Consider the following 24,500-nt stretch of genomic DNA (forward strand, 5'->3'; position numbering starts at 1 on the left):
ACACCCTACCACCACAATTAAAAGAAGTAGAGAAGCAAAACCAAACAAATTCAAAAGCTAACAGAAGACAAGAAATAACTAAGATCAGAGCAGAATTGAAGGAGATAGAGGCACAAAAAACCCTTTAAAACATCAGTGAATCCAGGATCTGGTTTTTCAAAAAGATTAACAAAATAGATAGACTGCTAGCCAGATTAATAAAGAAGAAAAGAGAGAAGAATCAAATAGACACAATAAAAAATGATAAAGGGGATATCACCACTGATCCCACACAAATACAAACTACCATCAGAGAATGCTATAAACACCTCTATGCAAATAAACTAGAAAATCTAGAAGAAATGGATAAATTCCTGGACACATACACCCTCCCAAGACTAAACCAGGAAGTCGAATCCCTGAATAGACCAGGAACAAGTTCTGAAATTGAGGCACTAATTAATAGGCTACCAACCAAAAAAAGCCCAGGACCAGACAGATTCCCAGCCGACTTCTACCAGAGGTACAAAGAGGAGCTGGTACCATTCCTTCTGAAACTATTCCAATCAACAGAAAAAGAGGGAATCCTCCCTAACTCATTTTATGAGGCCAGCATCATCCTGATACCAAAACCTGGCAGAGACAACAACAAAAAAAGAAAATTTTATGCCTATATCCCTGATGTACATCAAGGTGAAAATCCTCAGTAAAATACTGGCAAACTGAATCCAGCAGCACATCAAAAAGCTGATCCACGATGATCGAGTTTGCTTCATCCCTGGGATGCAAAGCTGGTTCAACATACATAAATCAATAAACATAATCCATCACATAAACAGAACCAATGACAAAAACCACATGATTATTTCAAAAATGCAGAAAAGACCTATGATAAATTTCAACACCCCTTCATGCTAAAAACTCTCAATAAACTAGGTATTGATGGAACATATCTGAAAATAATAAGTGCTATTTGTGACAAACCCACAGCTAATATCATAATGAATGGGCAAAAGCTAGACACATCCCCTTTGAAAACAGGCACAAGACAAGGATACCCTCTTTCACCACTCCTATTCAACATAGTATTGGAAGCTCTGGCCAGGGCAATCAGGCAAGAGAAAGAAATAAAGCGTATTCAAATAGGAAGAGAAGAAGTCAAGTTGTTTCTGTTTGCAGATGACATGATTGTATATTTAGAAAACCCCATCATCTCAGCCCAAAATCTCCTTAAGCTGATAAGCAACCTCAGAAAAATCTCCGGATACCAAATCAATGTGCAAAAATCACAAGCATTCCTAGACACCAATAACAGGCAAACAGAGAGCCAAATCATGAATGAACTCCCATTCACAATTGCTACAAAGAGAATAAAATACCTAGGAATACAACTTACAAGGGATGTGAAGGACCTCTTCAAGGAGAACTACAAACCATTGCTCAATGAAATCAGAGAGGACACAAACAAATGGAAAAACATTCCATGCTCATGGATAGGAAGAATCAATATTGTGAAAATGGCTGTACTACCCAGAGTAATTTATACATGCAATGCTATCCCCATCAAGCTACCACTGACTTCCTTCACAGAATTAGAAAAACTACTTAAATTTCATATGGAACCAAAAAAGAGCCCATATAGCCAAGACAATCCTAAGCAAACGAACAAAGCTGGAGACATCACGCTACCTGACTTCAAACTATACTATGAGGCTACAGTAATGAAAACAGCATGGTACTGGTACCAAAACAGATATATAGACCAACGAAACAGAACACAGGCCTCAGAAATAGCACTACACATCTACAAGTCAGGAAAGAACAGATGCTGGAGAGGATGTGGAGAAATAGGAATGCTTTTGCACTGTTGGTGGGAGTATAATTTAGTTCAACCATTGTGGAAGACAGTGTGGCAATTCCTCAAGGATCTAGAACCAGAAATACCATTTGTCCCAGCAATTCCATTACTGTGTATATACCCTAAGGATTATAAATCACTCTACTATAAAGACACATGTGCACATATGTTTATTGCAGCACTGTTCACCATAGCAAAGACTTGGAACCAACCCAAATGCCCGTCAATGATAGACTGGATAAAGAAAATGTGACACATATACATCATGGAATACTATGCAGCCATAAACAAAGATGAGTTTATGTCCTTTGCAGGGACATGGATGAAGCTGTAGGCCATCATTCTCCGCAAACTAACACAGGAAGAGAAAACCAAACACTGCATGTTCTCACTCATAAGTGGGAGTTGAGCAACGAGAACATGTGGACACAGGGAGGGGAACATCACACACTGGGGCCTGTTGGGGGGTGGGGTGCTAGGTGAGGGAGAGCATTAGGAGAAATACCTAATGTAGATGATGGGTTGATGGTGCAGTAAACCACCATGGCACGTGTATACCTATGTAAGAAACCTGCACGTTCTGCACATGTATCCCAGAACTTAGAGTATAATAAAAAAATGGGCAAAAGACATAAACAGACACTTCTCAAAATAAGACATACGAGTGGTCAAGAAACGTGAAACGATGCTCAATGTCACTAATCATCAGAGAAATGCAAATAAAAACCACAGTGAGATACCATCTTACACCAGTCAGAATGACTACTATTAAAAAGTAAAAAAAAAAAAAAACAACAGATGCTGGCAAAGATGTAGAGAAAAGGTAACACACACTGTTGGTGGGAATGTTTTTAGCTCAGCCATGTAGAAAGCAGTTTGAAGATTTCTCAAATAACTTACAGCAGAACTATTATTTGACCCAGCAATGCCATTACTGGGTATATATACAAAAGAAAATAAATCATTCTACCAAAAAGACACACTCATATGTTATCAAAAAGATTCACTCATATGTTTATCACAACACTATTCACAATAGACGTGGAAGCAACCTAGGTGTCCATCAATGGAGGCTTGGATAAAAAATTGGTACATATGCATTATATAATACTATGCAGTATTATATAATACTATGCAGTTTTCTTTTTTAGAATCATTCTACTATAAAGAATAAAATCATGTTCTTTGCAGCAACATGGATGCATCTGGAGGCCATTATCCAAGTGAATTAACACAAGAACAGAAAACCAAATATTGCATGTTCTCATTTTTAAGTGGGAGCTAAACATTAGATACTCATGGGCATAAAGATGACAGTAATAGCCACTGGGGACTACTAGAGTGGAGAGAGAGGAAGAGGGGCATGGGTTGAAAAACTAACTACCTGGGTGACAGGATCATCCGTATGTCAAACCTCAGCGTTATGCAATATACTCATGTAACAAGCCTACACATGTACTCCCTGAATCTAAAATGAAATTTGAAATTATTTTTAAAAACCCTCTGGTGTCTAAATACCACAGTAGCAAAACCAATACTACTTTAATAGGTGAGTTTACATACTTCAGCACTTCTTTCTGAAAGCTTTTTATTCATCAGAGCTTAATTATTGTCATTTAAATATTTTCATATTTGTTACATAATTAGGAATGTTGCAAATATTTTGTCATTTCCAGTTCACAAATGGGATGATGAAGGAACAGCTAGATTATGACTTGTGTAACAGACACACATATTCCTTTTGTGTCTGTCTGTCCGAAATCCAATTTTCTGTTCAGATGTGTAAATATACATACATATCATTATGATTAATGTTCTATAGAAGGGGTCTGGTGGAGCAGAAGAAAGGTTGCCTCTGAAGTATAATTATAGCTGCTGGGGAGGGCTATTGTGAGAATGAGAAATATAGAGAAAGTAAATAACACTACACAATGGAGAGGTTAAATTCTTTCAGGAACTACACAGATTAGAAATTGATCCTGTCTTGCCAAAAGCTAAGGGAGGCTTCAAAACCCTTCCTCCTCCCACAGTGAGACATTTGACAGCAGTCTTTCTCTAGACTCATAGGAGAGTTGTATTTACAGCAAATAAAAGTAAACATGGAAAATATATAAACAAATGGATTTCACGTGTTCCAATAAAACTTTATTCAGAAAAAATATAGCTGTAGAAAAATTTATTGACACTGACAATATTCATAACTTATTGTTAAAAGCAATAAAACATAATCTAAAATATTTCAATTTATTTTTATAAAAGAAAATATATACATAGATAAAACATTTAGAAATATAGATACTAATATATTAACATGTTTACTTTGAATGGTGAGATGACAATTGATTTTTTTTTATGTAATTTAAATAGACTATTTTTTTAGAACGGTTGTAGATTTACAGAAAGTTGAGAAGATAGTAGAGGGAGTTACCATATATCCCATATCCAGTTTCCCCTATTATTACCATCTTATATCAGTAGCATACGTTTGTTACATTAATAAACCAATACTGAAATATCATTAACTAAAATTCATACTTTGTTAGAATTTCTTTAGTTTCTATTTAGTGTCTTTTTCCCTGTTCCAGGACCCCATCTAGGATACCACATTACATTTAGCATCATGTCTCCTTAGAAACCTCTTGGTTGTGACAGTTTCTCAGACATTTGTTTTTGTTAACCATGACAGTTTTGAGGAGTATTGGTCAGGTATTTTGTAGGATGCCCCACTAACAGAATCTGTCTATGTTTTTGTTATGATTAGGCTGGGATTATGGGTTTGGGGGAGGAACAGTTGATTTTTGTATTCTTTTAATTAATTTCTCTATTTACTAAAATGAACATGTTTTACTTTTGTACTAAAACAGTTATGATGAAATCATGCATACACACACAAACACACACACGCACACACGTATACTCATTCATCATTGCTAGCCATCAGATAACAAGGATGGTTGCCTGGGTCAGCACTAGGTGAGACTGCGGTTAGCAAATTTTCTCCTCAGTAAGATTCAGCTGCTCCTTTCAGCATCCTCTCATTCCCGTTTCAATGTGTCTGACAGTTGATAAAGGTTTAAGATACAGCTTCTTTATGAAGACTCTTGCATTTTAATATGAGATTCTAAAAATCTGATTAAGTTTTCAAGACCCAAAGGAATGAGACTCTAATGGCAGAGTTGCAGGGACCTGGTGGAGGAGAAGTTGCAAGTGGATAGAGGAGGAACTGTTCCCCTCACCTCTATTCCTGATTTTGCAAAGTGATTATTGTCTATGTGAGATGCTCTGCTCATACAAAGACTCATCAGAGACAAACAACGTACAGGTTAGCAAAGGAATCAAATAAACTATCTGTCAGAAACTGAATTAGGACCTTAGAATAGTTTTCTCCCTGATCCTAGGAATCTGTCGTTTTTGTCTTCAAAACTCTATTTCTTCCTTCCTTTTATGATAGCAGCCTCATTTTCCCTTAGCGACTCCCTTTCTCCCACTCTCTCCTACTATTTCAGAAATGACTATCTGACCAGACCTAGAGTCCAATAGCTCCCTCCCTTCCCACAGTGATTGGTGGATCTGGAATAAACATGTGACTCTAAGTGAGCCAATGGGAGCTTGTCCTGAGGCTTTTGCCAAAGCTGTTAGGAAAGAGGAGCTTTGTTTCTGCGATGGATGTTAAGCTGATAGGATGTAAGACTAGAGTTGCTAAGGATTATCCAGACTACCACAGAGAAAAAAATCTGTCTGAGAAGGAAGCCAACACAAGAGGAATAGATTCTTGAAGATAATGTGTGATTTTTCTGACAAACTAGATTTATCTCCTAGACTTTCCAGTTACATGAGCCAGTAAAGTTTTTTTTTTGTGTGTGTTAAGTCAGTTCAGGTTGTGTTTTTGGGACTGCAAATAAAAGACCCTCCATCAAAAGACTCTCTTAGATCCTATTCTTTTAAATAAATTAACTATCTTTTTACTCAAGTGTCTGACCTCAGCATACTTTCCATTTCTCAATGTTATTTTTAAAAAAATCTTTGGACTCTTATATCTTGTTCTTATTAAAAAAAAAGATAACCTATTAAAAATTCAGTCAGGTTGATTATTTAGTTTCATGTAGTCTATTTATTTCCACTGGTGATGAAATCAAATTCAGAACACACTAAAATATCGAACATATTGAAAATACCTCTGTGATTAGGATATAGCTACAACTTTGTGACTTTAAAAGATTTTGGGCTAGGCACGGTGCTCACGCCAGTAATCCCAGCACTTTGGGAGGCTGAAGCAGGTGGATCGCTTGAGCCCAGGAGTTGGAGACCAGCCTGGGCCACATAACGAAAGCCCGTCTCTACTAAAAATACAAACATTAGCCAGGTGTGGTGGTGCACACCTATAATTCCAGTTATTCAGGGGGCTTAGGCAGGAGAATTGCTTGAAAACCTGGGAGGCAGGGGTTGCAACGAGTCAGGATTGGGCCACTGCACTCCAGCCTGGGCATCTGAGATTCTGTCTCAACAACAACAACAACAACAACAACAACAACAACAGCCATAAAAGATTTTGTTTAATTTTTTTTTTTGAGACAGTCTCACTCTGTGCCCAGGCTGTAGTGCAGTGGCACAATCTCGGCTCATTGCAACCTCTGCCTCCCGGATTCAAGCAATTGTCCTGCCTCAGCCTCCTGAGTAGCTGGGATTACAGGTGCGTGCCACCACACCTGGCTATTTTTTTTTTTTTTTTGTATTTGTAGTAGACATGGGGTTTCATCATGTTGGTCAGGCTGGTCTCGAACTCCTGACCTCGTGATCCGCCCACCTCAGCCTCCCAAAGTGCTGGGATTACAGGCATGAGCCACTGCACCCAGCCGATTTTGTTTAATTTTAAGCAAGCCTGTTAACCAGTGGGGACCTCTCTCTTGCCCCAGTAGTTTCTCAACTATCAGAACATTCTTCTGGTCAGTTTCCATGGCAGCAACACCACCTCAGTTTTCCCAATTTTAAAGTGTCATTTGGCAAATGATCAATCAGCCTTTTTCTACCACACTTCAATCACTGGCCGATGTGAAATGAGTTAAATGGTATTCCTTGCACTGGAAGAAATGTGAAGGTGATACAATTGCTCTCAAGAATTCATTCATACAAGGTAAGGGTTAAATGCTTGGACCTTTCACAGCCTCTAAAAACTGGATCTCAACCCCAACTCTGCTGTTTACTTGCTATCTGACTGCAGAGGGGTAACGAAAATCTCTGTGATTCAGTCTCATCATCTAAGAAACAGGAATAATAATAGAAAAATAAACTAAAATAATATACAATACAATATCATATAAAACAATAGGGCTGGTGTGATATTAAGAGAACTGGTCCATAAAGCACTAAACACGGTGGCTGACACAGAGGAAATGCTCAGTCAACATCAGGTGTCTCTTTAGGTATGCAGTCGTGATCACATCTGGAATTCACTGTGTGCTTAAAATGGATACTTTATATGAAGTCTGTCTATTTAAGATATCCCCAAAAATTAAAAATCAAGCTGACTGTCTTTTGAGAATGAAAGATGTGGGGAAAAATGCAATGAAGATCTAATTTGGGTCAATTACTCACTGTCTTGCTTGTTCGGGAATTATGACTGGAAGTGTTAATAAAAGAATTAAGCCATGAGTTACTCTCAGAAGTATTGCTATAAACATTTGACCTCTGCTACCATCCCTGTTGTAAGGACTCATTGAACACTTACATGTTGCATGGTGCATGCTCATTAATTTTTCTATTGCACTAAAGTTAACATTTTACATAAATATCAAAATTATTCCTACTTCACGAGTCTGTATCAGAAAAAGATTTTCAAGACAAGTGCCATTGCTTATGACTTTTCCGAACATAGGTCATGGGAAATCTAATTGGCATCAAAACTATGCTAGTATTTCTCATATTTTATTTTGAAAGCACAGCAAATGATCTCAGGATGGTACTGGCCCATCTCTCCAAACACTCTCTGTAGTTGCATGATAGAAGAGTGAGTGAGAATTCAAATGATAATTCATAATGGATTTGAAGGATGTCTTCTTTCTTGGTGATGAGGGGCTAGCATAAAGGGAACTTGGTTGACTTCCAATCCTTGAAGCTATTGCTTCTGATTCACTTCTGTTAAGCAGATATTTTCGGATAATGATACTATAGGATAAATGCTGATTAGGTCCATTGTTAGCAGAAGGGAGCTGAGCTGAAGCAATTTGCAAGTTGTGACTGTAGTTGCTTGATGAACTATTGAACTAATTGCCTACATTGCTGAACTAACTGAAGAATTTCTTTAAGTTAGAGGATGATGACAGGGAAGAGACTATTTACAAATAGTGTTTCTTGTACAGCTGGGTAGAATTTAGGGTCATTCATTTATGTTCAGCATTTCCAAAGGTTAACAATATGAATCATACAACTGAAATTGGCATCACATGGCTTTAGAATGTCACCACATCAAACACGCAGCTGGCGTCAGGGAAGGAGGCCTGATGTCATTGTATGTTTGGCCTATATGTTTTCTTAACCCAACAGCTAGCTTCCTGTGAAACAGTACATCCACATGGAATGTCTCCATGGACTACACGTAGAGTTCAGGATACTTCTGCCATCTTAGTTGTGTGAGTGAGCCAAATCACACAGCCAAACGCCCATTTGGAAAATAGGTTCTGAATTTATACACATGAAAAACCAAGGGAAAAAGATTTGCCTATAGAGAGATCACACCAAAGATACTGAGCTGGGGATAACTAAAATAAAAGTGACATAGACCAGGTTAAATTCCATTTTAGGTGACCATCACTGTCACACAGACAGTTCTAGTGATACATTTGCAGCAACCAACTTTGCAAGCTACAAAGGATCAGCATTATGATCCAGATTTGGTCTTTGATTTGGGGGATGCTGTTTGCATTATGGCACTCTTCCTGTGATGAGCTTTATGGCTTCTTATTACCCAGTACATAAAACTCTACTATTGCATTGTGATGGCTATCCATTTTAATCTTCAAGAATTTATAACCTGACTCGAGGTGAGTGATTTAAAATAGAAGAACAACCAAAGACATATTTTACAAATACCAGTGCTTCCCCTGAGTTCTCTGAGGCTAGTGTGGGGCTGTCTTGAGGCCAGCATGGTCATGGCTTCTGCTCTACCACCTCCATGCATCATGAACCTGGAGCGTCTATACCTTCTCCACGTTTAGAATGGACAGATTTGATGGATGAAGAGTCTCCAGCTAAACTCTTAAGTTTCCTGAGGGAAGGTTCTGTCTCTTATGCAGCATTATATAAATCTAGTGTCTGGCATGGTGCCTAATGTATAGTGGGAATTTAAGTATTTTGATTGAATAAATAAACAAATTTAGATGTGCCCATGTGAAGTAGACCACACAGGAAAAGTTAGTGTGTATTGATTCATTGGCTGACTAGCAAATAGAATGCTTTGGAAATAAATTGATCATATTGCTATTACCTTCCAAATAATCACATTATTTCTACAGATTGCAATATAGGCATAAGCATCATGTGAAGTAGGTATCCATTCTGATTCTAAAAATAAGGTGGTACATTGAATGGCAAAGTGATTAGGAATCCCTTTGGACAGTTCATTGGTAAGGAATTTGATTCTGAATTTTAAATTCCTTCTGGTAAGGTGAGCTAACTTGCTTTAGCTAACACTTGCTCTGCCTGATTCTTGCATATCTTGATGGCTCTGTTATAAAGCAGAGAAGTGACTAAATCAGTAGGAAACACTGCAGCCACTCCATGAGTCAGGGTGCTGGAGGGGATGATATTTAAGGACCCTTCTGTCCCTGAATTGTTCTAAGCCTATTAAAAAACCAACAAAGTAAGACAACAAAAAAGGAAGAAGCCCACTTCCAGAAGCAGTCTTTTCTGTGAAAAAAAAAAAAAAAAAAAAAAAAAGCTTCATCAAGCTGTTATTTGGCATCTTGTTGAAAAAGCACAGTTAAAAAAAAAGATTATGAGATAAGTTTTTTAATTTGCATTTCTACAAGTTGCTTTGCTGTCATCTAGAAATGGCTCAAGCCTTATGTTTAGGATCTTAGCATGAGTCAGGAGGGGCTTAGCTTCTGCCCCCAACCCTTATCCACCTGATGATGGTGATGGGGAGGCTTTTGTATTTGTTTCCATGTCAGCTGACCCTTGGGCTTGGGTTCTGGAGCTTGCAATGTCCCTCACAGGGACAGGGACTGATCCTGGAAATGGCCTGGCAGTTTACTCACCCAGCGGGGTGAACTCAGGCAACCAACAACTTGGTGACTTCGACAGATGTTTTTGTCTCAGAGCCTCGGGCACCTTGCCCTGCTGTCTCCCATGCAGAGGGTGATGCCTGGCACCCTGCCTGGTGCCAACAGGAATGAGTGTAGCCCCAGGGAGTACTGCCAAGTCATGTCAGTGAGCTGCTTTCTGGGGGCCAACTGGCCACTGGATAAATGTGTTGGTCGGCGTGTTCAGAACAGTCAGGGGTCACACTAGCTTAAGTATCTCACTGCTTTATGTGGCTGTAACTTCTAAGTCTATGTTCTGTGTTTCAAGCCATTTTGTTTATACATTGCTTTTGCCTCATTGTGCAATTGTGGTGACTGAGGGGGTTCATTGGACAGAAGCCATAGGTTTCACGGTTGTGTCTGTAGCAAAATATTAGTGGGAAAACATGCTGCCCTGAGTGTATTCTGGTTCAACCCTGAAGATTGAAGTCACCTAAACAGTAAATAAGAGATAAACCCTGCCAGTCAACAACAGATTACATAGACCCACTTTTGGTAAAGCATGGTGCAGTTGAAAAGCACTGAGCTTGTAGTCAGGAAGCCTCTGCATATTCTGCTTCACCATTTATAAGCTGGGCCCTTGAAATGTTTTCAATGTATTTTAAATTTGGTCCTGTTCCTATTTTAATAAGTTTATTTTGTATTGAAGTATCTCTCAAATTAAAAAGAAAATGAGTGAAGAGGTTGCAAATTTATCAGGTTACTTAAGTCTTTGTGCCTCAATTTCCTTACCTGTATAATCGAGTTCATTTATTCATTCAATACACAGCAGTTGAATATTTTCTCTCTGCTGGGCACTGGCCTGGGTCCTGGGGGTACAGTGGGGAAGAAGACTGGGTCCTGCTCCTGTTCCAGGGAACAGAGTCATTATTCAGGGACAAATCCCAGAGCAAAGAACAAGGTGCTCTTGCAGAGAAAAGAACCCAGATTCATTGGAATATGGAGGCCAAAGAAAGTTATTCTGCTGGGACCTTAAGCTCCATCTAGAGGTGATGTTTTGAGCTGAGCTAAAAAGATGGGCTGGGATCCTGCCAAGACTTGGAGCAGGAGCAGGGTGAGTGCATTCTGAACAAAGGAGAAAGTGTGTTTGGTCACACGAGGCAGTGAAAGAGTATCTGGAACAGGGAGATGCTGCTTCTGGAGAAAAACAGAGTGGCAGAAGTGCGAAGCGCAGCAGCAGTGAGGTGTTGTGCAGTAGAGGTGCTGGGACCATCAACTGTGACAACACTCTGCAGGCTAGGAAAATGATTAACAGAGGTTTGTTTTATTTTTTCTGATTGTGAAAACAACCTAGTTTTATTGTAGTTAATTTAGGAAATATACGTTAGTATTAAAAAAATAAAAACCCTCCAGAATCTCTCCCCAGAGAAAGAACTGTAACATTTTGATGTGTTTCTTAACACCTAGGTGTGATTCCATGTTACTCTCTGTGATGTTTAAACTGAGATCTAAAGATTAAGAAGGGAGCAGTGGCAGAGACATGGGAGGTGCCTCCAGGCAGAGATGAGCTTGTGGAAGGCCCCGAGAGGGGAGAGACTGGCCTGTGGAAAGACCTGGAAGAAGATCAAGAGGGTGAGAGCAGGAGCAGTGGGATGAAGTTGCAGGTCGGCAGCCAGATCACATGGGACCTTTTGGGGCATGCCCAGCATTTGTGCAACTGGGAAGTTTGATGAGTTTTGACCAGGAAACTGATATGGCATGGTCTTTGTTTTCCCAAAGACCACCTAGCAGCCAGAGAGGAACTGATTGTGGGAGGCAGGTGTGGAAGCAGGGAGACCAGATAAATTTTCGTGAAAGATTATGGTGGCAGTGGAGATAGAAAGCATTACATTTAAGGCTGACTTGGGGGATGTGATCGACAGGGTTTGGTGATAGAGTGCCATGGGAGCTGAGGAAGGAGAAACTAAGGATGAGTAGTCATGGATTCACAGACATTAAAGTGCAGATAGTTATATTATACTCAGATAATAGAAGTGAACTGTAGTTAAGATGTTTCTGATTTCCCCATATTTTATTAGTGCTCTGTCATCACTTATCACTGATTCTTGTGCTTTTCCACTTTCGGCCTTGAAGAAATGCATGTTGGTCGAGAAGATTGCTTTACTTATCCCCTTTGTTTTCTGCCTTTCCTTCTCTCTACCCCTAATTCCAGGAGTTTCCATCCCTTTCTGGGTGCTGGTCAGAACTCATAACTCGGAGCCACACCCATGATGTGGCCTAAAGGGGAGGCAGAGGAGACTTGGATGAGCAGACACAAGCATCCCAAAATGTGCTAGACAGGCAGGGGGAGGGAAGTGCTGCCCTTCCTTCTGATGTGGAACCTGCCTCCCCACTCCCACACTCTGGACAAATCTTTTGCCTCTCTTGATCTTCTAGGTTAAACCAATATCTGGAGGCAAAGCTGAGTTGCTGAAGGTCTCATGAGTAGATGAGAAAACCAGTCTTAGTGAGTGAGAATGAACTCCAGCTTTAGAACACTGACAAAAGTCAAAGCTGATGGTTTGACATGGAGTTAATGTTAACTGGTTAGGATGACTGGCTGGTGGTGAACTAGAATGTTAGCAGTGGGTATCTCTAACTCGTGAGGTTACAGGTGGCATTAATTTTCTTCTTTGTATGTCTGTGTATTTTACAAGTTTTCTGCAATGAGCACGTGCTCTTTAAAAAACCTGATGAAAAATCAGTTTTATTATTGCCATTGCTGTAAAATTATATATACTTCTCAAATTCACCAGTTTTAATAGCTTTGTGAAATGCGTTTAATTTTAGGGAAAAGATGGCTTAGTTTTTACTGAAAGGAATTACCGTTCTGTTTCTTTTGAATGACAGAGCTGAGAGCCCCTAAAAATAGATTGCCTATTTGTAAATCTGCTTTGTATACTTGGAAGTTTCTAAGAAAATGCAAATTGAGATTTTACTCAAAATGTTTAAAAATATAAGTAGTAGGCCGGGCGCGGTGGCTCATGCCTGTAATCCCAGCACTTTGGGAGGCCGAGGCGGGCGGATCACGAGGTCAGGAGATCGAGACCATCCTGGCTAACACTGTGAAACCCCGTCTCTACTAAAAATACAAAAAATTAGCCGGGCGTGGTGGCGGGCGCGGTGGCGGGCGCCTGTAGTCCCAGCTACTCAGGAGGCTGAGGCAGGAGAATGGCGTGAACCCGGGAGGCGGAGCTTGCAGTGAGCCGAGGTCGTGCCACTGCACTCCAGCTGGGTGACCAGCGAGACTCTGTCTCCAAAAAAAAAAAAAAAAGAAAGAAAAAAAAGTAGTATATCTAAGAACTTTAACCATATGATTATCATATATAAGCTGTGGCATATGTGTGTATGTGTATACACACATATATATACACACACACATAATATACATTTACATACATAAAATTTACATATATAATATACATTTACACATATATGAAATCTTTGTATCACCCACAGAATTTAACTTAGTACCAGAATATTAGTTTTAGTATCTCAATAATTGGTAAATAATTGTTGGAAGTATGCGCTATTCTGGATTTTACTTATTAAAAATGGTTGGAAATGCAAATGACAGGAGGGGCAGCTCTCCTTTGCAAGGAGCTTACTTTAAGTTTTTTTTTTTTTTTTTTGAGACGGGAGTCTCGCTCTGTCGCCAAGGCTGGAGTGCAGTGGCGTGATCTTGGCTCACTGCAAGCTCCGCCTCCCAGGTTCACGCCATTCTCCTGCCTCAGCCTCCTGAGTAGCTGGGACTACAAGCACCCGCCACAACACCTGGCTAATTTTTTTTTGTATTTTTAGTAGAGACGGAGTTTCACCATGTTAGCCAGGATGGTCTCGATCTCCTGACCTCGTGATCCACCCGCCTCGGCCTCCCAAAGTGCTAGGATTACAGGAGTGAGCCACCGCTCCCGGCCAAAAGTTTTTAAGCTTTTTAAAAACAGATGTATATTTGGATGAAAAAAATCAAGTAAGTACAAATAAAAGGACTTGATATAAGAGCAGTACATCCAGAAAGGAGATAGAGGCTTAGATAGTTTGCTAAGATCTCAATATGATGTAATGATTAAAAATAAAGAAATATAATTTTAGGCTGCATTAATATAAATACAGTGTCTTCAACGAGAGATATAGTACTTTTCACTTAAAAACAAGCCCTATGTAGGCCAGGCATGGTGGCTCACGCCTGTAATCCCAGCACTTTGGGAGGCCGAGTTGGGCAGATAGATCACTTGAGGTCAGGAGTTTAAGACCAGCTTGGCCAACATAGTGAAACTCTCTCTACTAAAAATACAAAAATTGGTCAGGTGTGGTGGAGCATTCTTGTAGTTTCAGCTACTCAGGAGGCTGAGGCAGGAAAGTCACTTGAGCCTGGGAGGTGGAGGTTGCAGTGAGCTGAGATTACACCACTGCACTCCAGCCTGGGCAACAGAGCGAGAATCCAACTCAAACACAAAAAAAGACAACAAAAAATCCACCAAACCCTGTGTAATTTTCTTTGAAGAGAAAATGTCTTCATATGGTTCAAATATAAAAAAGTATAAAAATATGCTTATTGAAAAATTTACACTCCTTTTCTATCCTGTGTCAGCCTGGTTCCCATCTCCACCAAGAGGTAAGCACTGGTGTCAACTCGTTTATTCTTCTAAAAATTTTGTGTAGTTTCAAACATTCTCTTCCTTTTAAACAAATGACAGCATTATGCACAGTGTTCTATACCTCTATGCCTTTTTAAATTAAAAGAGTATTTCAGAAATTATTTAAAATAGGTTCTTCTTTGTAGCTATATAATATTCCATTGTGTGGATGTACTATAATTAACAAATCCCCTACTAATAAACAGTTAGGTTTTTCCCTCTTTTCCCTTGGCCAAACAATGCTTCAGAAAATAATCTTAAAGCATTATGTGTATAAATATATTAGTAAGATAAATTTTTAGAAATGGAATTATTAACGCAAAGGGTATATACTTTTTTTTTTTTTGAGGTGGAGTCTCGCTCTGTCGCCCAGGCTGGAGTGCAGTGGCGCAATCTCGGCTCACTGCAACCTCTGCCTCCCGGGTTCACGCCATTCTCCTGCCTCAGCCTCCGGAGTAGCTGGGACTACAAGCACCCGCCACCATGTCTGGCTAATTTTTTGTATATTTTAGTAGAGATGGGGTTTCACTGTGTTAGCTAGGATGGTCTCGATCTCCTGACCTCGTGATCCACCCGCCTCTGCCTCCCAAAGTGCTGGGATTACAGATGTGAGCCACCATGCCCGGCCCCTCAAAGGGCATATACATTTTTAAAATTATACAGTTCCTGATAATTTTTCTCTAGGATTGAACAATTTATAGTCCTATTAGCAATGAATGAGAGTAACTGCATTCTCACCAACAATGTGTTATCAAACATAATTCTATAAGTGAAAAGTGGCATTTCAGTGTAGTTTTTGATTTCTATTTCTTTAATGGAGGGAGGACACACATGTTTTTAGGTTTATAGGTCATTCATATTTCCTTTTCTGTTTACTCTCATTCACACATTTTGTCTAGTTTTCTATTACGTTGGTTATATTACCCTGTTAAAACCAAACCCTTACCAGGGTCCACAAGGACTTATGATCTGGTACCCAGGTGTGTAAAATTTTCTGTGGATTAGAAAATACAGGAGAAAATTTGTGAGAGATGATAAAAATGGAAAAACGATGCTAAAGCATTCCAAAGGCTATGGCCTGGGTGCTCACTTTTGCTTTAAAAACTTCCACATACTGGGAATATTTCCTTGGGAAAATAATTGGATTTCATAGTGGAAATTAGAAGAAAATATTTGTGTTAAGAAAATTCATGTTATCTTCTACTTTGATGGAAATCAACTTTTTCCCCATTAAAAAACATAAATTGTGTTACAGATTCAAGTGCAAGTGATTTTTAAAGTGACATGGCAAAGTGAAATGGAGGATTGAAGCAGTTTTCTGGATAGCCCAGGCTACCACCTGACCACCTCATCTGATATGTACATGTAATTAACAATTTTTCATGAGAAGTTTAAATCACTATAGCAGTCAACTGTTTTCCAAAATTCATTCTTCTTTTCTTCTACTCTACTAGATTGTTTTCCTGAGCGTAAAGAATTTTGCCACAGCTAAAGTCAGTATTTCTCAGCTTCTTCTTGCAGCTAGATGTGGCCACGTGATTATGTTTTGGCAATGGGATATGAACAAAAATGATATGTGGCGCATTCAGGGCCTGACCTCAACGGATTGTTATGTGAACATCCATTGTGTCTTCTCCCTTTCTGCTGACTGAGATGTAGTTGTGATAGCAGGAACTGGAGGAGCCACTTTGGACTCAGAGGTGGAAAACCTGTGTTGAGGAGTCCTGGACTTTTATGTAAAAACTTCTTATTTAAACTATTGTATGTCTGAGCCCTTTGATCACAGCATCTTAGGATGTATTCCCATAAGTACAATATCTTTGCTTCATAATAAACTGCCTCCAAATGCAGTGACTTAAAAAAACAATCATTTATTAGCTCCTGATACTGTTATTTGTCAGTGTTGGCTATGCTCATCTGGGCAGTTGCCTGGGTTCACTTACATGGCTACAGGTAGCTGGTGGGTGTGCTAAGGGATAATTGGCTCTTGATGGCCTAATTCATGTGATTGACAGGGGCAATGGGAGCAACTGAGTTCCACGTCTCTAGCATTTAACAAGTTCAGGCTTCTTCTCATGGTGGCTGGATTCCAAATGTAACCAGAGATAGCAAGCCCCCGTGAGCAATCACTTTTTACACCCCTGCTTGTGTTATACTTGGTAATGCCACACTGGCCAAAAAAAATAACATGGCCAAACCAAGAGTGAATGTGGGAAGGTGTATATTTACAGCAGGGTTTCTGAACAGCAACACTACTGATATTGGGGCTGGAAAATTCTTTGTCTTGTGGGCCGTCCTGTGCATTGTAGGACATTCAACAGCATCCCTGGCTTCTACCCCTCAGATAACAGTAAAAATTCAGACCATGAGCTTCACACACCCCAGACCATAACACACAAACATGTCTCTAACATTGCCAGTGACCTTTGAATGGAAAAATTGCCTTCAGTTGAAAATAACTGGTTTACAGGGAGATGTGAATCTGGTGTGAAACTTTGAGGACTATTAGTGCAACAATCTGCCACATACTACAATTGATATAGTCAGCGTATTTTTCTTTGCTGTGTTGTTACTCTTAAATTCGGACACTGTTGCTAATTATCTCCACTGATGTGTATGTTTCTGAAAGGCTGTTGTTTAGTTCAAGGACTCAGCCCTTGTGTTTAGAGCTTGATGTTGTTTGTGATTCTGCCTTTTATACTTGGACTACTAGCACAAAACTGGCCTTAGTTACTAGAAAATATTAGTATTGTGATATATTGGATTATTATACTCAAATCTTTGCTTCTTCTCTGTAATAATACATTTCTTCTTGTTGTCAGTTGACTTACCATGCCTCACAGGAGGCAAAATATGCATCCTTACTCCATTGTCCTTGGGCTTGGCCATGTGACTTGTTTTGACCGATAGAGGGTGGGTGTACGTAAATGCCAATTCTGTCGGAGGTTTTAAAAGGCTTTGCATGTTTCTGCAGGTCTCTCTTGTGCTCCTGCCTCCTACCATGAGAATAGCAAGTCTCAGGTAAGGACTAATCCTTCTGCCTAACTCTCCATAGGAGAAAACCTGAATTTGACTTACAGTCTGGAACAGAGCCACCCAGATGACCCACAGACACTGGGCGAGAAATGAAGACTTACTGTTTTAGACTTTGATATTCTGGTATTGATTGCAGCATCATTACAGCAAAAGCTGACTAATACAATTCCATTTTTTATTCTATTAAGTTCTTTTTATTAAAAAAGTATATAACCATTGTTGAAAAATTAGAAAATACAGAAAATCAAAATGAAGAAACAAATTGGGTAGGAAGACAGGCTCAAACAACTATGATGCAATTACATGTTTATTTACAATTGTGATAAGTGCTATAAAGGGAAAGTCTGTATTCTAGGATAATATTAATATTTAAAAAGAAGGCATAGGCTAGGCATGGTGGCTCCATGCCTGTAATCCCAGCACTTTGGGAGGCCAAGGCGGACCGATCACCTGAGGTCAGGAGTTTGAGACCAGCCTGGCCAACATGGTGAAATCCCATCTCTACTAAAAATACAACAATTAGCTGGGCGTGGTGGCACATACTTGTAATCCCAGCTAGTTGGGAGGCTGAGGTAGGAGAACCACTTGAACCCAGGAGGCGGAGGTTGCAATGAGCCAAGAGTGCATCACTGTACTCCAGCCTGGGTGACAGAGCAACACTCTGTCTCAAAAAAAAAAAAAAAAAAAAAAAAGAAGGCATGATATAAACTGGAATCAGGAAAAACTTTCCAAAAGAAATAATGTTACACATATCTTGTATTAAATACATAATAATGTTGCATCTATTATAATACACACATAGTTTTATATTACAAATAGTTTAGTTCTCATATATATATTTCTTATACATATTTCTCTCATATATAATGTAACATATGTATAAGAGAACTTATTACTGAATATATTCTCTTCAATGGACAATATAAAATTAACATCTTTCCACATTAACAAATACGTTCTCACATCATCATTTATTTTAATGCCTGTCTCATATTCCAGTGATATGTATGGGCCATGGTTTATTCAACCCATCCTCTGATGTTGGACATTTGAGTTGATTTTCATTTTTTGTCACTCTGAACAATCTTGTAATGAGCATTCTAGCAAGGACTCTAACCTGTTTGCTGAAGAGAAATAATTGTGGTAAAAATGAGAAAATTATGTGCTGTGAAGCAAAATTCTGTGACATATCCTGACCTTATGTATCCCCTCAGGAAGCATAATGGAAATATTTATGTTTGAAATAAAATTTCTCATGTACTTCCAGCTATACTCAGTGAGTCATTCCTGAAGATCCGTGGGGAAAATTTAGACTATGTTTCTTGGATGAGGATTGATTGGTGGCAGACAGGGGCAGAACATCAAGGGAGATGATATATATGTATAAAGTGGAGAAAACTAGACAATTACTTCTGCTTTTTCAAGTCAAGATGTGATCTGCTGTCATAATATTATATTGCTGGCTTGGCTTTTTTTGTTTTTTCCGTCAGTGTGGTTATTGTTACTTCATCTGTGGCCTGTTTCCAAAAGCAATGAGTGAGCCCCGCAAGATAATCACTAGATTATCTGGTTCTTTCATGACTAATAGGCTGGGGGAATGTACTAAACAAACAGTTCAGCTCAAACGTGTTGCAGGGGATTGAAACTGTCTGAATGAAAATAAAATATGATAAAATAATATAATTCACATGATTCATCTTCTGCAGGACAACCAAGTCTGACATTCTTATTTCATTTAAGAAGTGGTAATTTTGGAGTGTACATTCAGTAAGGGTATAAAATGTAATTTTGGCAGGTTTCATGGTGTAAAGTTATAATATGGTTTTGGGGGTTTATAATACAGATGACTCTATTTACCTTGTGGCTGACTATGAGGTAAACTTGCAAATATGTGTCCATATTACATTCATCTACTATGAGCAAATACTTTTGGGTTGTGAACCCAAGGGAAGAAAGTGGTAAATGGCTTATTTTGCCTCATGAATTTCAGTTTACTCGGGTAATACGAACGTGGCAGGGGCACATTTGTAATTTAGGGAGTTACAACATCAGTGGTTACATTTAATTAAATGACCATCAAAATGTGATTATTTAGGAAGCATTTCTTCTTCTTTTTGGTTAAACCTGGATTGACTCACATTTTAAAGCATTTTTGTCCAGAAGAGTAATGGAATCCAACAACTTGCTATTTTAAGTCAATGACTTTGAATCAGTGAGTGGTACTCATAAGAAAAAATACAAGCTAGCTTTTCAGGGGAAATTATTTCTTTCCTTTACTCAGATATTAGGGTCTCGTTCTCAGATGACACATAGGGGTTCATTTCTTAGCTTCCAATTTTCTTTGGAAAGGATCAGATCAGAAGATGAGAAAACAAATGTTCAGTGTCCACAGAAATCCTGCTCCTTTTAAACAGTGAAATTATGGCTATAATGCTTTATTCTGTGTTCAGTGCAAGTTTAACCCAGCTTTCTAAATGGCGATTTGGTGACATTCAAACCGACAGCCATGACAGGGGCTCAGAGAGGTGAATGACCTCTCAGTCCTCTAAAAGGAAGCCTTTATGTACCCAAGTTTACTGTCCTCTCAGAAAATCGTCAACCAAACGCACTTTATGCTTTCAACAAATGTGTACTGAGTGTCCCCCAAGTGTCTTTGTAGTCTCTGACTTTTTGAAGCTTAAGGTCTGATGAGAGAGACAGAAAATATGCAGGTTTTTTAAAAAAATGAAGAGTAAGTCTATGAAAGCAGTAAAAGTAGAATATAGGAGTGGAGAATGGGGCGGGGGGTGGCATAAGAGGAAGAACAAATTTAGACAGGGTGAGGAGGAAGGCCCCTCAGCTAAAGGCTGAGAAGGCACCAGCCATGAGCATCAATTGCTGTATCCATAGTACCTATAACAGGACCCAACACAGAGTAGGATCTCAACAAATACATGTAGAATGCACGAATGGACAGATGTGTGAGTGAACAGCACTCGGGCAGAGGAACTGGGCTGGAGAGCAGACAGGCGGCCAGTGGCACTGGAGCACTGTGGACAATGCTGAGAGGGGAGGGCAGACAGGCAGGTCGCACACAGGTTACGCAGTAGGTTGTGGGTCCTCTTGGTAAGAAGTTTGAGGTGTACATGTCATAGGAAGATATTGGAGACTTTTAAGATGAGAGAAATCTGAATTTTGGTTTAAAAGATTGTCTAATATTATCCCAAATAGCCAAAAAATCTTCAAAAAGAAGAACAAAGCCGGAGGCCTCATATTTCTTGATTTATCTTATTACACAATTGCAGTAATCAAGACAGGGCAGTGCTGGCATAAAGACAGACATGTAGGCCGGGCGCGGTGGCTCACGCTTGTAATCCCAGCACTTTGGGAGGCCGAGGTGGGCGGATCACGAGGTCAGGAGATCGAGACCACAGTGAAACCCCGTCTCTACTAAAAATACAAAAAATTAGCCGGGCGTAGTGGCAGGCGCCTGTAGTCCCAGCTACTCGGAGAGGCTGAGGCAGGAGAATGGCGTGAAGCCGGGAGGCAGAGCTTGCAGTGAGCCAAGATTGCGCCACTGCACTCCAGCCTGGGCGACAGAGCGAGACTCCGTCTCAAAAAAAAAAAAAAAAAAAAAAAAAAAAAGACAGATATGTAGAACAGTGAAATGAAATACAGCCCAGAAATAAATCCTCCTGTGTACGATCAAATGATTTTCAATAAGGGTGCCAAGACAATGGGGTAAAGAATAGTCTTTTCAACAAATATTGGGAAAACTAGATCTCCCTGCAGAAGAATAAATTTGGACCTGTCTTACGCTATATTCAAAAATTGACTCGAAATGAATCAAAGACCTAAGCATAAAACCTAAAGCTATAAAACTCTTAGAAGAAAACATAGGGGAAAATGTTCTTTGGATTTTGCAATGATTTCTTGGATATTACCCAAATGTACAGGCAACAAGAGTAAATTGGACTACATCAACATAAAGAAAAAAAAACTTCTGTGTATCAAAGGACACGCTCAGCAGAGTGAAAAGGCAACCTATGGAATGGGAGAAAATATTTGTAAGTCATATATTTGATATGGGGTTACTGTATAGAATATGTAAAGAACTCTTATAATTCAGCCAGGTGTGGTGGTATGCACCTGTAATCCCAGCTACTTGGGAGGTTGAGGCAGAGGATCCTTTGAGCCCAGGAGTTCAAGGCTTAAGTGAACTATGATCATGTCACTGCACTCTAGCCTGGGTGACAGAGTGAGACCCTGTCTCTAAACCCCCCCCCTCCAAAAAATTATACACAGGCACACACACACACTTCTTGCTCCTTCTTGCTATCCCCATTTCCTCTGCCTTAGTTTAAAAAATTAAGAGAGAGAAATCTGAATTTTGGTTTAAAAGATTGCCTAATATTATCCCAAAAACAATCTTCAAAAAGAAGAACAAAGCTGGAGGTCTCATATTTCTTGATTTATCTTATTCCAAAATTACAGTAATCAAGACAGGGTAGTGCTGGCATAAAGACAAGCATGCAGAACAATGGCATGAAATAGAGCCCAGAAATAAACCCTCCTCTATACGATCAAATGATTTTCAATAAAGGTGCCAAAACTAACTCCTACAACATAATAACAAAAAAATACATAACAACATAATAACGTAATAACAAAAAGCCCCCACACAAACTATTTAAAAGTGGGCAAAGGACTTGAATGGACATTACTCCAAAAAAGATATACAAATGGCCAGCAAATAAGCATATGAAAATAAAATGCTGAACATCACTAATCATTAGGAAAATGCAAATCAAAACCACAATGAGATCTCACCTCATACCCATTAGGACGGCTACTATCAAAACACAAGAAAATACCAAGTGTTGACAAGGATGTGGAGACATTAGAAAACTTGTGCACTGTTGGGAAAGGAAAATGGTGCAGCTGCCTCGGAAAACAGAATGACAGATCCTCAAAAAATTACAAATAGCATTACCATATCATCGAAACAATTCACTTCTGGGTATATATCTATTGAAAGCAGGGTTTCAAAGAGATATTTGTACATCCATGTTCACGGCAGCACTATTCACAATAGCCAAAATGTGGAAGCAACACAAGTATTCATCAAACTGATGAACTGATAAACAAAATGTGATATGTATGTACAATGGAATATCATTCAGCTTTAAAGGAAGGAAATTCTGACATATGCTGTAACATGGATGACTCTTGATGACATTATGCTAAGTGAAATAAGTCAGCCATGAAAAGACAATTACTGTATTATTTTACTTATATGAGGTAGGTGCCAAAGTGTAGCCCAATTCACAGAAGCAGAAACTTGAATTGTGGTTGCCAGAGGCTGTGGGGAGGGAGAAGTAGGGAGGTGTTGTTTATTGGATATTCACATAGAGTTTCAGTTTTGTGACATTAAAAAGTTCTTGAGTTTGATTGCATAAAAATTTAAATACACGTAACACTACTGAACTATATGCTTAAAAATGATTAAGATGGCAAATTTTATGTTATATGTATCTTGCCACAAGTAAAAGAAAGATCGCCTAATATTAATGCTCTGAGGCAAAAGGTATCCTTCCTTCTCCTAGGAGTAGGCCCGCGTTGCTCTCTTCTGTGTAAATAGCATGCCAAATGACCTGAACACTGAGCCAGGTGTTCGCATTAGGCTTGCAGAGTCATTCATTTCTGTGTGCTGGGCTCAGCCTCCCACTGGACTGGAACATCCCTTAGCAGAAGCTGCTTTGCCTCCTCAATCCCCTGGCAGCCTGGCCACAGTCTGCTCTCCATGGATATCTGTCACCTGCACAAAGTTAGGTGCGATGCCCACAGGGAGCCTCTTCCTCAGATGTGAAGGCCAGTGAGATTCAAGCATACAGGGCCTGACAGCCCCGGGGATCAAGGGCTATAAAAAACACAGGTGAAGAACTAGCTCTACAGACTTTGAGAGCATCACCCCGGAGGCGTTAGTGGGGGCTTAAAGACAGTGGCACCATGTCAGCCTGGGCTTGGGAAGGTTCTGATTGAGTAGATCTACGCAGTACTGTCAAAAGCACTAGATGGTGACTGGCAGAAGCATATACTAGAACAATTTCCATTTGGTATCCTTCCAAATATGTAGTAGGACATTATTGGCTTTAAGGTGTAACCAATGGGTTTACAACATTTTGGTGCATCCAGTTCACTCTAGTTTGGGGTACACAGTCCCTAAGTGGATTGCCTTTGTTAGTCCGTTTGTACTGCTATAATAGAATAGCACAGACTGGGTAATTTATAAAAATCAGAAATTTTTTTTTCTTACTATTTGGGAGGTAGGGAAGTGTAAGATCAGTAGATTTGGTGTCTGATGAGGGCCTGGTCCCTGCTTCTAAGGTGGTGTCTTGAAGATTTCACCCTCTGGAGAGGAGAAATGCTGTGTCTTCAGATGGCAGCAGAGCAGAAGACAGGTCAAACTCAATCCCCTAAGCCCTTTTTAAAGCAGCATTAATCCACTCATGAGGGCGCCACCCTTGTGACCTAAACACCTCCCGTTAAATCCCACCTCCCAATATTCTTGCATTTGGGGATTAAGATTCCAACAAATGAATTTTGGAAGGGAATACATTCAAACCATAGCAGTGATCAACTGTCAATTATCAAGATGACCCAAATATTTGCATATTTGGCATAAATTGAATTGCTTTCTCCACACTCATCCCCAAACTCTTAGCTTTTTATCAT

General features: G+C 39.5%; 1 protein-coding gene and 1 long non-coding RNA gene across 4 annotated transcripts in view; both read left to right on the forward strand.

Moving 5' to 3' along the window:
- TNFSF11 (TNF superfamily member 11) overlaps positions 1-24,500 on the forward strand; it is a 191,127-nt gene that overhangs the window by 53,341 nt on the left and 113,286 nt on the right. For 2 of the 3 annotated variants that reach the window (XM_055244127.2, XM_055244123.2), the window contains exon 3: positions 17,725-17,771. The exons of the other annotated variant lie outside the window; for it this stretch is intronic. In XM_055244127.2, coding sequence (XP_055100102.1) covers positions 17,725-17,771 — 47 coding nt within the window. The remainder of the gene's footprint in view (positions 1-17,724; positions 17,772-24,500) is intronic. 3 annotated transcript variants of the gene reach the window in all.
- LOC129463522 (uncharacterized) lies at positions 13,916-17,712 on the forward strand. The gene is made up of 3 exons (XR_008651209.2): positions 13,916-14,083; positions 16,006-16,115; positions 16,205-17,712. It is a non-coding gene; the product is annotated as an uncharacterized lncRNA (long non-coding RNA).

The sequence above is a fragment of the Symphalangus syndactylus genome, chromosome 15, assembly GCF_028878055.3.
Source record: "Symphalangus syndactylus isolate Jambi chromosome 15, NHGRI_mSymSyn1-v2.1_pri, whole genome shotgun sequence".
Classification (NCBI taxonomy): domain Eukaryota; kingdom Metazoa; phylum Chordata; class Mammalia; order Primates; family Hylobatidae; genus Symphalangus; species Symphalangus syndactylus.